This window comes from Brassica rapa, chromosome A03 (assembly GCF_000309985.2).
Source record: "Brassica rapa cultivar Chiifu-401-42 chromosome A03, CAAS_Brap_v3.01, whole genome shotgun sequence".
Taxonomy (NCBI): Eukaryota; Viridiplantae; Streptophyta; class Magnoliopsida; order Brassicales; family Brassicaceae; genus Brassica; species Brassica rapa.
The window spans coordinates 4,660,919-4,676,633 of record NC_024797.2 but is presented as its reverse complement, the minus strand read 5'-3'; the positions used below and the strand labels follow the sequence as shown (position 1 = coordinate 4,676,633).

Here is a 15,715-nt window from a genome sequence, read left to right as displayed (position 1 = left end):
ATTCTTTTGGTAATCCAGTGTTGTCTGAGCCAATACCCAACTAATTCCATAGGAGACTAGTATCTACGAGTAATACGACGGCTCCATGCATGCATGTTTCCTAAATGAAAGCATTATAATTCATCTTGGTCAAACAATGGAAATTTAGGCTTCCGCAGGAGTCCAAACCTATCACAAACATGTTTACGTCATGTCCCAAACTCTCCTTTTACTATGCTACCATTATTTACATTAAAATAAAAAGTTTTATGCGGAAACATGTTTGCCTTTGCCTATTTGAATTTGAATATCATCAAGGGTAACAACCGATAATCCACCTAAAGTGATCTTGGAATTACTTTGTGCCTTGTGTTTTCGCTATATCTCAATTTTATAATTGGTATCAGAGCAATTCCAAGAACTCGTGTATTTTTTATTAGAAATCTTTTACACAATCTCTTACAGACTTGTTTGATCCGAATTACACAACTCGACACGGATCGATTTCTAACATACCCAACTTGCTTGACTCAACACTTGTTGATCAAGTCTGCCAATTCACTCAGCTATGAAACTCCAAAATCCTTTGTGTTTCTCTCTGAGAATTACAACGTGAAAACTCTAACCCTAATCTTAGGTAAAGCCACCATATATATTAAACCCTTTGTGGTTCTCACCATAAAGTTTTCAATTCAAATATAAATGTACGTGTTATATCACCATAAAGTTTTCAATTCAAATATAAATGTACGTGTATAAGTATTATATTTAACTTTGGGATACCCATCCCAAACTATTTACTTACTGTATACATATATTTTATTACATTTTTGGAACTTTGCTTAGATGATATGGATGAGAGTTCGATAAAAAAAAAAATGATATGGATGAGATTACTCTTTTTTTTTTAATGTGCCATTTAGGACCTGAGGCATTTTGCTTTGGCGGTTGGTTATGGAATTGAAAATGGTGTCCCATATTGGCTTATAAAGAACTCATGGGGAGAGGATTGGGGCGAAAAGGGTTACTTCAAGGTCGAGATGGGAAAGAACATGTGTGGTAAGTTCTTTTTCATAAAACCATTATCAGTAAAGCCTATATATACCTTATTTTGGATATAACCTGTAAAAGAAAGATCTAGAGAGAGAGAGATTCTCAGATGCTCTACTTTTTGTTGATCGTTATTGAATTGTAGGTGTCGCGACACTTGCAGCCTACCCGGTTGTGGCGTGAGATGATCAGTAGCATATGAATGCATGATGTTCGCATACATATTGGATTATAATTAAATAAAAGTTGGCACAGTTGGGAGTTCACAGCGTGTTTATGGTTGTTGTAACATGTTGTCTGTTTTTTTTTTGACCAAATAACATATTGTCTGTTTATATGTACCGAATAAAGCAAAAACTATAGATGACAAAGTTAATAATATATGAATCTATTCTATTAAAACAGCAGTGTGACCAATTAATAAAAATAGGGTCCAACCATCTATTTACTTTATTTAAAAAAACCTTATAATAAAATACTACCGACGTTATATTGTCAATGCCAAAAACAGTTTCCACTTTTTCTTTGCCTATAACCAAAACAGTTACGTTTCTTCCTACAAAAATAAGTTAGATTATTGATTTTTGATGAACACACAATTTTTCGGGATTGAACCCAGTTGCAGAAACCCAATTCTATTCTTGGAATCCCAATTGAATATGCAAATAAAAGCTCTTTTGCAGAGTTTTTCAATCCGGCGATAGTGATGCGTTAGCTCCTCCATGGATGGCCATGGCCATTTTAGATAGATAGTGGGATAAAGTGTCCAATGGTGAAGGCGATTTGAGATGTAGTTAGACGCGGAAGAAGAGAAGCAAATCTAGGTGAAGATGACTGAATTTATCTGTTTAAGGTCTTCTACGGTGGTTCGTAGAGGATCTTAATGGTATCCGTGGATTAGAAATTGATAATGTTTCGATTACAGTGGAAATCGTCACCGGTGATGCTAAAACGGTGGATGAACAAAGCCGGCGAAGGATGCTCATCGACCTTTCTTCTTGGCATTCCACGTGTCCTATACCTGTTGTTTTATTAACTCATCTTTATCTTTTGCGTTTGCAATTGAAAGTTGGGTTATTGGACTTATTTTGTTTGATGTAGAGATATGGGCTTTATAAACAAATGCACTTTATAGATCTTTGCCCATTTTTTATTTTAATGCAATTGCCGACAAAAAAAAAATAATCTAACATTCAGTTTAATCACAAAATACATGGAATCCACTTCGTCAGAAACTGAACCGGATCACTTTCCAAGTCACCGGATCATCCGATCAACCATAGGTAAACTACAGATTAATAAATAAATTAATTTTATTATATATTTAATATTAGTTATGAAAATAAATATATACTAGATTCTGCTCCGTCCTTAAATGACAGATATATTTTTTGTTTTATATTTTTTTAAAAATTTAATTTTTATATTTGTGTTTTTAGTCATATTTATGTTATTTTTTATAGAATATTTCTCTTAAATAATTAATAAGAAATTTTAATAATTGCATTAAAATAGTTAAACCATAACTATATCAATAGGTCATGTTGTTGTTTTTAAAAAGTGAGATTCTATTTTTTTTATAAAACATAAAATAATAATTTGGATATCTATGTATTGTATGTTTAAAAACATTTAGTAAATAATTAATTTTAGTTTTTATATATTTATTTTCATTTGACATATAAAATATCAAAAATAGTTTAGATTATTTAAAAAAAATTACAACAAGTTAAGATTTATGACATCTAACAAAAAATATCAAAACTTAAATATTCATAAATATTTGTATGTCTATTATGAATAACAAAACTAAACTTCAAATCGAAAATAAACAAAAATAAAACATAATTAATAAAATTATCGATAACAAAACTAAAAAAACCTAATTTCTTAATTAAAAAGCATACAAAGCAGATTTAAAAATATAACTAGATATTGACCCGCCCTCGAGAGGGCGGGTATATTTTTTGTTTTTAAAATTTTTATCTAATATAATTTATATGTTTGTGTGTTTGTATAATCATATTTTGTATGATATGAATTTTGAAAAATAGATAATTTTTGTAAGTATATTAAATAAATCAAGTTTCATAAGTATGTACTTGTGTCTTTCTTTGTATCATATATGTATTTTTTGTAATCATATTTGTGTTTTTATCTGTGATAATATTTGCGTAATTTTTTTTAAAGTATTTTGATAATTGTATTGAATTTATTATATTTTTAAACTATATATTTGTACCCTAGCCTTTTAACACATTAATATGGTACTTTATTTTCAATTCAAACAGTATTTTTTTTTAAAAAAAAATAACAAAGTATTGTTACAATTTTGTTTAGTAATAAAACAGTAATTAAATAAATAGATTAAATAAAAAAATGTTTTTCATAAAATTGGAATTATTTATATTCTTATATAATTATAATCACATTATTATTACACATAATATTACACATAATAATTTGAATAGCAATTAAAAATGGGTTATGCAAATCAAAGTCCATGGCCCAATTTTAATGGGTTTCGTAAAAATTTAATTTTACATTTTTTTTACACTTTTTTTGTTTTACATTTTTTGTTTTACATTTTTTGTACGGGTATATTTTTGTTTTACATTTTTTTTAGAAATTTAATTTTCATTTTTGTGTTTCTATTTGTAATTATATTTGTGTTTTTCTTTGCAATATTTGTGTATAATCTTAATTATAATCTGTTTCATAAAACAAAATTGCAATTTAAAGTGCCCATAGAAATACACACTGCAAGCGTTGAACAATATGTGTGGTCAGTGTTTTGAAATTCGATCCGGATCTGCGGTTGAACTGGTACCCAGTGACCTAAAATAAATTCGGTTTGGATTTTGTAAAAAGAAACAATATTTAAAAAACTAACAAAACCCGTAAAAAACCCAGAATCCGGTTATCGGTTGAACCACTGGTTAAAATAATTGATAACTTTTAATTCTTTTTATAATTTTAATTATATTTTTAAATCTGCTTTGTATGCTTTTTAATTAAGAAATTAGGTTTTTTTAGTTTTGTTATCGATAATTTTATTAATTATGTTTTATTTTTGTTTATTTTCGATTTGAAGTTTAGTTTTGTTATTCATAATAGACATACAAATATTTATGAATATTTAAGTTTTGATATTTTTTGTTAGATGTCATAAATCTTAACTTGTTGTAATTTTTTTTAAATAATCTAAACTATTTTTGATATTTTATATGTCAAATGAAAATAAATATATAAAAACTAAAATTAATTATTTACTAAATGTTTTTAAACATACAATACATAGATATCCAAATTATTATTTTATGTTTTATAAAAAAAATAGAATCTCACTTTTTAAAAACAACAACATGACCTATTGATATAGTTATGGTTTAACTATTTTAATGCAATTATTAAAATTTCTTATTAATTATTTAAGAGAAATATTCTATAAAAAATAACATAAATATGACTAAAAACACAAATATAAAAATTAAATTTTTAAAAAAATATAAAACAAAAAATATATCTGTCATTTAAGGACGGAGCAGAATCTAGTATATATTTATTTTCATAACTAATATTAAATATATAATAAAATTAATTTATTTATTAATCTGTAGTTTACCTATGGTTGATCGGATGATCCGGTGACTTGGAAAGTGATCCGGTTCAGTTTCTGACGAAGTGGATTCCATGTATTTTGTGATTAAACTGAATGTTAGATTATTTTTTTTTTTGTCGGCAATTGCATTAAAATAAAAAATGGGCAAAGATCTATAAAGTGCATTTGTTTATAAAGCCCATATCTCTACATCAAACAAAATAAGTCCAATAACCCAACTTTCAATTGCAAACGCAAAAGATAAAGATGAGTTAATAAAACAACAGGTATAGGACACGTGGAATGCCAAGAAGAAAGGTCGATGAGCATCCTTCGCCGGCTTTGTTCATCCACCGTTTTAGCATCACCGGTGACGATTTCCACTGTAATCGAAACATTATCAATTTCTAATCCACGGATACCATTAAGATCCTCTACGAACCACCGTAGAAGACCTTAAACAGATAAATTCAGTCATCTTCACCTAGATTTGCTTCTCTTCTTCCGCGTCTAACTACATCTCAAATCGCCTTCACCATTGGACACTTTATCCCACTATCTATCTAAAATGGCCATGGCCATCCATGAAGGAGCTAACGCATCACTATCGCCGGATTGAAAAACTCTGCAAAAGAGCTTTTATTTGCATATTCAATTGGGATTCCAAGAATAGAATTGGGTTTCTGCAACTGGGTTCAATCCCGAAAAATTGTGTGTTCATCAAAAATCAATAATCTAACTTATTTTTGTAGGAAGAAACGTAACTGTTTTGGTTATAGGCAAAGAAAAAGTGGAAACTGTTTTTGGCATTGACAATATAACGTCGGTAGTATTTTATTATAAGGTTTTTTTAAATAAAGTAAATAGATGGTTGGACCCTATTTTTATTAATTGGTCACACTGCTGTTTTAATAGAATAGATTAAAATTATAAAAAGAATTAAAAGTTATCAATTATTTTAACCAGTGGTTCAACCGATAACCGGATTCTGGGTTTTTTACGGGTTTTGTTAGTTTTTTAAATATTGTTTCTTTTTACAAAATCCAAACCGAATTTATTTTAGGTCACTGGGTACCAGTTCAACCGCAGATCCGGATCGAATTTCAAAACACTGACCACACATATTGTTCAACGCTTGCAGTGTGTATTTCTATGGGCACTTTAAATTGCAATTTTGTTTTATGAAACAGATTATAATTAAGATTATACACAAATATTGCAAAGAAAAACACAAATATAATTACAAATAGAAACACAAAAATGAAAATTAAATTTCTAAAAAAAATGTAAAACAAAAATATACCCGTACAAAAAATGTAAAACAAAAAATGTAAAACAAAAAAAGTGTAAAAAAAATGTAAAATTAAATTTTTACGAAACCCATTAAAATTGGGCCATGGACTTTGATTTGCATAACCCATTTTTAATTGCTATTCAAATTATTATGTGTAATATTATGTGTAATAATAATGTGATTATAATTATATAAGAATATAAATAATTCCAATTTTATGAAAAACATTTTTTTATTTAATCTATTTATTTAATTACTGTTTTATTACTAAACAAAATTGTAACAATACTTTGTTATTTTTTTTTTAAAAAAAATACTGTTTGAATTGAAAATAAAGTACCATATTAATGTGTTAAAAGGCTAGGGTACAAATATATAGTTTAAAAATATAATAAATTCAATACAATTATCAAAATACTTTAAAAAAAATTACGCAAATATTATCACAGATAAAAACACAAATATGATTACAAAAAATACATATATGATACAAAGAAAGACACAAGTACATACTTATGAAACTTGATTTATTTAATATACTTACAAAAATTATCTATTTTTCAAAATTCATATCATACAAAATATGATTATACAAACACACAAACATATAAATTATATTAGATAAAAATTTTAAAAACAAAAAATATACCCGCCCTCTCGAGGGCGGGTCAATATCTAGTTAATACTATTAAAACAACAACATGTCCAACTGATATTAGTTGAGTCCAATTATTATTTCTTTTAAATATATAAACTGCTATTGATTTATATAAATATTTTGTAACTTCCCTTTTACTTCCAATATTTTCGGGACTCTTCTTATATGTACGTATAGCTACGGTTATCAATTATCTTGAACGCATAAAATAAATTATTAATATATACTTAACAACCATATAATAGTGGACGTTTACAAGTTACAACTAAATTCTAATGCGAAGTTTTACGACATGTTAGAGAAGGCGACCATCAAAATTCAGAGAACCATGGTATAATGTTTTTGTTTTGAAATTGGGACCCGTGGTACCTATCATGTATAGAATATTACAACCAATTCTTCTATTTTATGATATTTAGGATTTTGGTTCATGTTTTTTGGTTTTATAATTAACCTATCAAATATTTAATGTAACAATTATCTGTACTCTTTTTATAATTTTACAACAAACGATCAAATCATATTTAGACGAATATATATTATTTAACTAAATTGAAACTATTCAATTGATATAATATGGCCACAATTAAACTTATTTTCTATTTTCTAATAAAATATCTAAAGTTAGTTAATAATTTAGAGATAAATTTCTTTGAATAGTCTTTTCAGTTTATCTATTCTATTAAAACAGCAGTGTCACCAATTGATAAAAGTAGGATCCAATTATTATTTCAATAATACATACATTTTATATGATAACTGCAACCCTTTTTTTTAATTTCAGAATGTAACCACCACGTATACACGCCTAATAATCAGGGGCCACAAACCTAATAACTGCATCAATATATCTTAATTTATTGAACATTAAACAACATTTATATAAAGATGCAAATACGTAAGAAATCTCTAAAAATATGTAACTTCCGTTTTAAAAATATGTTTTCTACATAATTAGTTTTTGGTCGGAATTTTTTTGTATCTGGCCTTGGGCCTCTATTGATGCATTGTGTATGTGTATGGGCTTTTAAAATTTTCTATTGTTTGAAAATTATTTTGCTTAATTGGATAATATTAACCTACATTATTATTCAAACAATTTCTATAATTTGTTCTATATTATAATAAAACACCTACTTAAGTTTATAAATAAAATGTGGAAAATTAAAACTGTTATCATAAAATTTGGTATATTTAATTATTTTAATTAATTATAACTTACATCTCACCTAAGAAAAATAGGATTTATTCAACTAGACATTAATTTATTCAAATTTTAAATATTTTACATAGACATTAAGTTTATCAATTAACAAAGAGCAAGATGTTAAAATAGGGTTTAACGGTTTTAATAGAAATAAACATTCATATAAACTCATTTAGTTTAACGAGATTGAAATAGGTTATTTGATCAAAAATATTTATTAAATGTTATCTATTCTATTAAAACAGCAGCATGACCAATCAATAAAAGTAGGATCCAACTATTTTTTTTATTTAAAAAGTCATTATCTATTAAGTAAATAATATAACTGTAACCCACTAACCCCATATTTCTTTTTGTAAACAAACGCACTAATTCTATATTTTAGAATTAGTTTTGCGCTTTAAAGGTAACATGGTTTCTATTTACATTGGATCACAATTTATAAAACCCATTTTATTTTGTTAAATAGGATTACAAAGAGAAACACAATTACAAAGAAAAGTATAAATATGATTATAAAGAAAAATATAAATATGAAAATTAATTTTTTTTTTAAAATGTAAAACAAAAAATATACCCGCCCTTTTAGGGGCGGGTCAGAATCTAGTACATGTTAAATCTATCAACATAAATGATTTGGAATGAAATATCTTTGTTCTTGATCGTAAGTCAATTTGTATTACATATACAGCTGAATAAGTTATGTTTTTTTCGTGAAACCATAAAGCCAAAGTGTGGGATCTGGACATAACTCAGTAAAACATTTACCTTGATTTTCAATTTTTTTGAAGGTTCTATATATAAAAATGGGTTCCCAAATTATGAAAGAAAATTATTTTACTAAAGTTCTTAGTTTATGGTCGCTAAAATCGCAGATCCGGACGGCCCTGCATAAAACCATTATCAGTTAAGCTAAATCTATTTATATAAATTTTATTTTGGATATAGCATGTCAAAGAAAGATTTAAAAAGACATATCCTCAGAATAGATGCTCTATCTCTGGAGCTAATATCATACTATCAAGGAGAAGCAAAAAGAAATGGGGAAAGGTCCAGGTCTCTACACGGACATCGGCAAAAAAGCCAGAGACCTGCTGTACAAGGACCACAACAGTGACCAGAAATTGAGTATCACCACTTACTCTCCTGCGGGTGTTGCCATCACATCAACCGGAACAAAGAAAGGTGAATCGCTCTTGGGAGATGTAGTTTTTCAACTCAAGCAAAAAAACATCACCACCGATTTCAAAGTTTCCACTGACAATACCGTTTTGATCACTGCTACCGTTGATGAGGCTGCCCCTGGATTGAAGTCCATCTTCAGCTTCAAGGCCCCTGACCAAAACTCCGGCAAGATTGAGCTTCAGTACTTGCACGACTACGCTGGTATCAGCACCAGCATGGGATTGACTCAGAACCCCACTGTCAACTTCTCCGGTGTTATTGGGAACAATGCGTTGGCTGTTGGTACTGACGTTTCTTTCGACACCAAATCAGGCAATTTCACAAAGATCAATGCTGGCCTCAACTTCACCAAGGATGATTTGATTGCTTCCCTTACCCTGAACGACAAAGGAGATTCTGTCAACGCCTCATACTACCACATTGTTAACCCGCTGTTCAACACCGCTGTTGGAGCTGAAGTGAACCACAAATTCTCTAGCAAGGTCAACACCATAACCGTGGGAACGCAGCACTCGATTGACCCCTTGACCATGGTGAAAGCACGTGTGAACAGTGCGGGTATAGCCAATGCACTCATTCAACACGAGTGGTCACCCAAGTCCTTCTTCACAGTCTCTGGAGAAGTTGACACTAAGGCCATCGACAAGAGTGCTAAGGTTGGATTGGCTCTCTCTCTCAAGCCTTGATAAATGACCCATCCCAAGTAGTAGTTTATTTCTACTCACTTCCCTCTTGCTTGGTTTTAATGGCGGGCTACTTGCTAATCTTTTTTCCCCCATTTTCTTGTTGGATTTGTAGAAGTGAATAATAATAATAATAAAGTTGACAAAAAAAAAAAAAAAAAAAAAAGATGCTCTATCTTTTGTTCATTCGTTGTTGAATTACAGGTTTTGCGACACGTGCAACGTACCCGGTTCTGACCTGAGATGATCAGCATATGAATGCATGATGTTCGCCGCATGTTTATCGGATTAACATTACTTGATAGTTGGCACTTGGGAGTGCACATCGTTGTGTTTATGCCTGTTGTATGGTCTGTTATTTGTACCGAAAAACGTGAAACTTTATAATATATATGCATGCATGTTACTTACACGGTTACACCTAAACCCTTTTGTCAAACAAAAATAAAAATGTTACACCTGTCAATATAATTTTTTTTTTGAGAACTGATCAATATAGATTTTTAATACATATACAGCTGTCTGACCTCATCCACCTTTTAGTAGTCGTACTTATCAAAAAACCTTTTTGTCATTGTACAAATTAACTACATTTTCTGTTGCAAATTCACGTACTTATCAAAAACAAATTACATATACAGCTGACTAAGTTATGTTTGCTAAAATATTAATTAAATGATTAATAGTATAGGTTCCAAATTATTTGCATTCCTGGCAATAAGAGTAAGAAAAAAGGAACAAGCAGCTGCAAAAAAAAAGACAATTTTCTTAAATAAATCATTTTCAAGTTTTTGTCACAAAAATAGATTCTAAAGACAAAAATGACGAAAATATTTTATTTAATAGGTAAAAAAATTATAATACTATATATATAAAAAAGTTAAAAATAATTTTTCTTTTATAGTCTTAGATTATATGTTTTCAAATTCGAATTTTTTTATAATTTTTTTTTGTTGAAATTTTTTTTTTATCTTATCAAATTTTTTTTTTGTAATTCGAAAATACTTTTTAAAACTATTTTTAAAATTTTTAATATTTATTTTTTATTTTATAAAATTTTAAATCTCAATCCCAAATCTCCACCCTTTAACTCTAAACTTTAAAGTTTGAATTAGTTAACCCTAAAGGTATAAATATATATTTACCTTTTTAATGAAATAATTTGGTCATTTTGATCCTTAGATCTATATCTATGACCAAAAAAATTTTAGTACTATCTTAGGATATTTCAAAAAAAAAAGAAGCTCACTACAGTAGATAGTAGTAGATAATGATTGTGAATATAATTAAATCTTACGGAAGAGTGAGGAATATATTGAGATAAGAGATTAGGATATTGAAAGCTAATCACTTACACATGGTTCGAGCATTTCAAGCAGGAATGAGAGCACGGCCCATGAGAAGCCTTTAAACATGATTAAACTGGGATTCTTATGATGGAGTTTTTAACGGAAATTAAGAAACTGTTTTTTAACTTCCGATAAGAACATCACTCTAAGAACTCCGAGTTAATCATGGTCTTAGGAAGATTCTCCAGTAACTTATTTTCAAATGATTTAGTTGTACTTTATTATTATTATAGACTTTGAAAACATATAACACAATTGATCACGTTTAATTTTATGATCGTCATGTTTTATTTTATATAATACACTTATTAAAAACGTCCAGACTAATTATGAACCACGTTTAACAGATATTCGGTCTGATTTGGTTCCCCTCTCGGTTCCTTATACAACGTGGTTGCATGGGTTCGTTGACTTAACGAATAAATATAAACTTTTGACCAAATATAAAATAAAGATAAACTATTTCTTACTATGCTAATAAATAAGAATAAATTACAAAAAGAAGTTTATAATAAAAGTTATTACAAACTTTTTGGGTATAAAAAGGTCATATCATATTAAGATCACTTCTCACGATCGCTTCAGCTTAAACACTGTAGCAGAGAAAGAAAAAAAACAAGAACGTGAGTGAGTACAAGAGAAACATGTCTATGAGAGCAATCCTATCATTGGTGGTTCTGGTGCTTCTCATCGGATCCCATGAGTCCACTCCGATCTCCGACGCTCTAAAGAAGCTAGAGGACTTGTTTGCCAAGATCTTAGGCCAATCGGACGACGTTCTCTCCTTCGCTCGCTTCACTCAAAAGTAAGTACCATCTTTTACCAGTGGTGCATTCACCATTGACTTTGAGTCCCTCTCTATGATAAACAAACTGATTCGTTATTTTCGTGATGAAAAGGTATGGGAAAAAGTATCAAAACAAGGAGGAGATAAAACACCGTTTCTCGGTGTTCCAGGAGAATCTTGATTTAATCGGATCCACCAACAAGAAAGGCTTACCATTCAAACTCGGTGTCAATAGTAAGTTTATCGTTCTTATCATGAAGTTGTAATTCCAGTCTCTTGATGGATTATTATGGTGAGGTTTGAAAGAAGTCTATGAGCCAAATAAATTGATGGGTGCGGTTCCTTGAAAATTCATTGGTAATGATACCGTAATATAGTCAAATATAACTAACTAACTAACTGTATTAAAATATTAAAAATAAAATAAAATGTACAATTTGATAAAACTGAACCAAATCAGTCTAAACCAACCAACATCAATAATCTGGTTTGATTTTAGTTATATCATGTAAACCAAATGAATATCAAGTTGATTCATATTTCGTTGGTGATAAGCCTTCCAAACTTAAGTAAATAAAAAATCAATTGACTAATTAAATATAATATTATAGCTGTATATAACCCATTGCTAATATCAAGTTCTTGTTCTTTGTGTGTGTCTTTTACGTGATCCTTGTTTGGTTTAATGGATAAGGATTGGCCCATCTTATTGTCTCTTGATCCGAACAGAATTTGCTGATTTGACCAACCAAGAGTTTCTAAGGAACAAGTTTGATTGTTCTCGCTTCGGCATTTTCAAGGGCAGACACAATGTCACAGACACAACCACAATTCCTAGTGCTGTAATGAACCATCCGTCCTGTTTTTCATTTTTGAGAAAACATGTTTAGCCCTTTTTATATTTGATTTGATTTGTTTGGTCTTTCAATTGTGTAACCGCAGAAAGACTGGACAAAAGCTGGTATAGTTAGCCCGGTTAGAGATCAGGGACAATGTGAAGCTGGGTGGGCAATCAGGTAAACTAGTGATTAGAATATTTATCTCCTTAAATTTTTGTAGCAACTCTTGATGTAAAAAGTAAATAAAAATTGTACCATCTCTTGATGTAAGATTAAAAGTCAAGGTTGTTTGTCAATTGTCATATATTGGTCGATTTTGGTAAGCAGCTCAGTTGGAGCTGTTGAGGCCGCTTACCGAAAGAAATATCCACTCGGCCGAATTTCCTTGTCTGAGCAACAGCTTCTGGATTGTTCTACAACTAACACTGGATGCGATGGCGGGGCTGCTGCCAACGCCTTTCAGTACAACGTAGAGCGCAAATTAAGTCAACTATCAAGCAGCTTACCCTTACAGAGGTACACAGGGAAAATGCAGATATGAGCCTTTACTGGTCGGTAAATTAATCAAGAGCTATGGCGTAGGCGTAGGCGTTTCGGTAAGCGTCTTTTACGGATTTTGGTTTTCACCCGCCTATAAAATATACTTTCAGGTAACCTGTAATTAATGATGATTGGATAAACAACAGTTTGACGAAAATAAACTGAAGCAATGGGTCGCATCCATCGGGCCAGTCACCGTAGGATTTCACGTTACAAACTCATTCGCTTTTTACGAGGAAGGAGTCTACACTAGTGATGAGTGTGGAGATACTACAGAGGTGAGACTTTATTACACTTCGTTGCAAGTAGAATCATTAACCTATCATATAGTTAGTGTGTAATTCGTTTTTTAAATGTGGCGGTCAGGACTTGAACCATTTCATGTTGGTGGTTGGCTATGGAGTTGAAGACGGTGTCCCATATTGGCTTATACAGAACTCGTGGGGAGCGGATTGGGGCGAGAAAGGTTACATCAAGGTGGAGATGGGGAAGAACATGTGTGGTAAGTCATTTATCATGGAATTTAAGATCTATAATCGTATACATATACCTTATTTTGGATATAGTCTACAAAATAAAACGGCAAGAGATACAGATTCTCAGATTCTCACTTTGTGTTGATTCGTTGTTGAAATTCAGGTGTTGCGGCATATGCAGCGTACCCCATTCTGTGGTGATCAGCATATAAATGCATGATGCATTCGCATATTTATTGGATTTCTTGAAAGTTGGCACCTTGGAGTGTTTATGTTTGTTGTAACTTATGGTCTCTTTATATGTACCGAATAAAGCAATAACTTATTTTTTCTAAATCAAAAACTATATATATGACAAAACTTGATAATAATAATAATAATAATATATATATATATATATATAATACTTGATAATATATGCATGCGTGTTTAATCGAACAACATATTACTTAGACCTAAATATCTTCTTTCTTGATCGAAAGACAATAATAGCTTACAAAGTTATGGCTTTTTGATTATGCCAGCGAGAAACAAAAAGAGGAAACTATCTCTCCTCTAAACGAAACTCTCTCAAAAAAAAAAAAAAAAGAAGGTCAAGCTTTTATCTCCGACAGTTTGCTCCGGCGGCTCCACCGTCGGAAGCGTCAGTTTGTTGTTTTATGTATTGCTTCTCCGCCGGTTCACATATCTAGCCGATATGTTTGTGGCTCTGTTCGATGAAGTCTAGCCGCTCCGTCGATCTGTGTAGATCCGACGAGTCTTGACAGAGGATGGTGTTACGACGAGGTTGGATTGACTGGATTTGGTGAGAAGTCGGAGTTTAGGGTTGTGTAGAGGGTTAGGTCACAGTTTTCCCCTTCGCCAGATCTACTCCTCTACAGCAGTGAGGGCGCGTGGCTGAGCGGGGCCGGTCCTCTCTTCAGATCCGGTGGTTTGGTGTCTTACTCCGGGTTCATGGAGGTCCAGTCCGACGGCGTGTTGGCTCACTTGCTTGGTGTCGAGTTCGTTGAGCCAGCCGTTTTCTCCGGACAAATTTGGGTCTAGAGTCCTCTCCGGTGCGCGACCGTGGCGGTGAAGGCTTTCGTGTGGATGCCGTAGCTGCTGTGTTGCTCGCGTGCAACAATCGTACTCTGTTTCATGGTGGGTCGTCTATGACATTGCCGTGGACTTTGTTGCTTGTTGCTCCATCTCTCTCCTCTCAGTTTGTCGCCGCTCTTGATGTCGTCTGCGTCGTTGTGTGGCGTGGTGTTTCTATCTCTCCGGCTCATCAGGTAATGGTTCGGATCTCCCTCCGTGTTGTTGTGTTGATGAGGCATTGCGGAGCTGCCTCTGGTTCTCAGTTGTGGCACGAGGCGGTTAGTTCAGACCTCCTTTGGGTCATTGGAGTGATGTCTCTCCGTGGGAGACTCGTGTGAGGATTGGTTTTCCCAGCACCTCTGTGATTCGCTTGGATCGCTTTGGTGGGCCGATCTTCGGTCCGTTTGTAGGAAGGATGAACGTCATCAGGATGTGGTCCTCACCACGCCCGGTTTTCTGCTATGGCTCGCAATTATTTCCGAAGACGAGTCTAATAAGTGTAGATTTTAATTGTTCATCGGCATCCCAGAAGGTGCTCTAAAGGTTTTTTGGGGCGGTTCGATGACTGAAGCTCTAGGGGCTTGGGTCCTCCTCTACCGGTGGTTGTGTGAGGCTTGAGTTGCAGCGACTAGGATGGCAAAGCTGCGTGTGGATGGAAGTCAATCATTTGGAGTAGTGCTGCGGGCAAGCCGATTTCTACCAAAGCGTGGTCTTATGGATTATCAAAGGCTTCCTTCTCATGTGGCAATGCTTCCTGTGTCAAGTTTTGGCTCCTTCCAAGCCATAAAACCTTTTGTTAATATGGTTATGTCTGTTGTTCAGTTGGGTTTGCTTTTTCTTTCTCTCTTGTGTTGCTTTAGATTTATATTTTCTTTCCGCTACTTGTGTTCTGTGTAACTTCTGTCACAAAGAAAATTTGGTATAAAATTTAACATTTACACCAAAAAAAGTTATGGCTTTGACTAACATCAACGATTCAACGTTGTTCAT

General features: G+C 31.8%; 2 protein-coding genes and 1 long non-coding RNA gene across 3 annotated transcripts; all 3 read left to right on the top strand.

Moving 5' to 3' along the window:
* Nucleotides 1-63: 63 nt before the first annotated feature.
* LOC117132461 lies at nucleotides 64-6,380 on the top strand. The gene is made up of 2 exons (XR_004456024.1): nucleotides 64-1,038; nucleotides 1,175-6,380. It is a non-coding gene; the product is annotated as an uncharacterized LOC117132461 (long non-coding RNA).
* A 2,383-nt stretch (nucleotides 6,381-8,763) lies between these two features.
* LOC103856564 (mitochondrial outer membrane protein porin 1) lies at nucleotides 8,764-9,823 on the top strand. The gene has a single exon (XM_033286532.1). The coding sequence runs from the start codon at nucleotides 8,830-8,832 to the stop codon at nucleotides 9,658-9,660; it is 831 nt and encodes a 276-aa protein (XP_033142423.1). The 5' UTR covers nucleotides 8,764-8,829; the 3' UTR covers nucleotides 9,661-9,823.
* Nucleotides 9,824-10,615: 792 nt separating this feature from the next.
* LOC103856563 (thiol protease aleurain) lies at nucleotides 10,616-15,657 on the top strand. The gene is made up of 8 exons (XM_009133671.3): nucleotides 10,616-11,811; nucleotides 11,906-12,027; nucleotides 12,523-12,635; nucleotides 12,736-12,809; nucleotides 12,960-13,163; nucleotides 13,303-13,450; nucleotides 13,539-13,674; nucleotides 13,812-15,657. Exons 1-8 carry the CDS (start codon nucleotides 11,651-11,653, stop codon nucleotides 13,847-13,849), a joined length of 996 nt encoding a protein of 331 aa, XP_009131919.2. The 5' UTR covers nucleotides 10,616-11,650; the 3' UTR covers nucleotides 13,850-15,657.
* The last annotated feature ends 58 nt before the right edge of the window (nucleotides 15,658-15,715 follow it).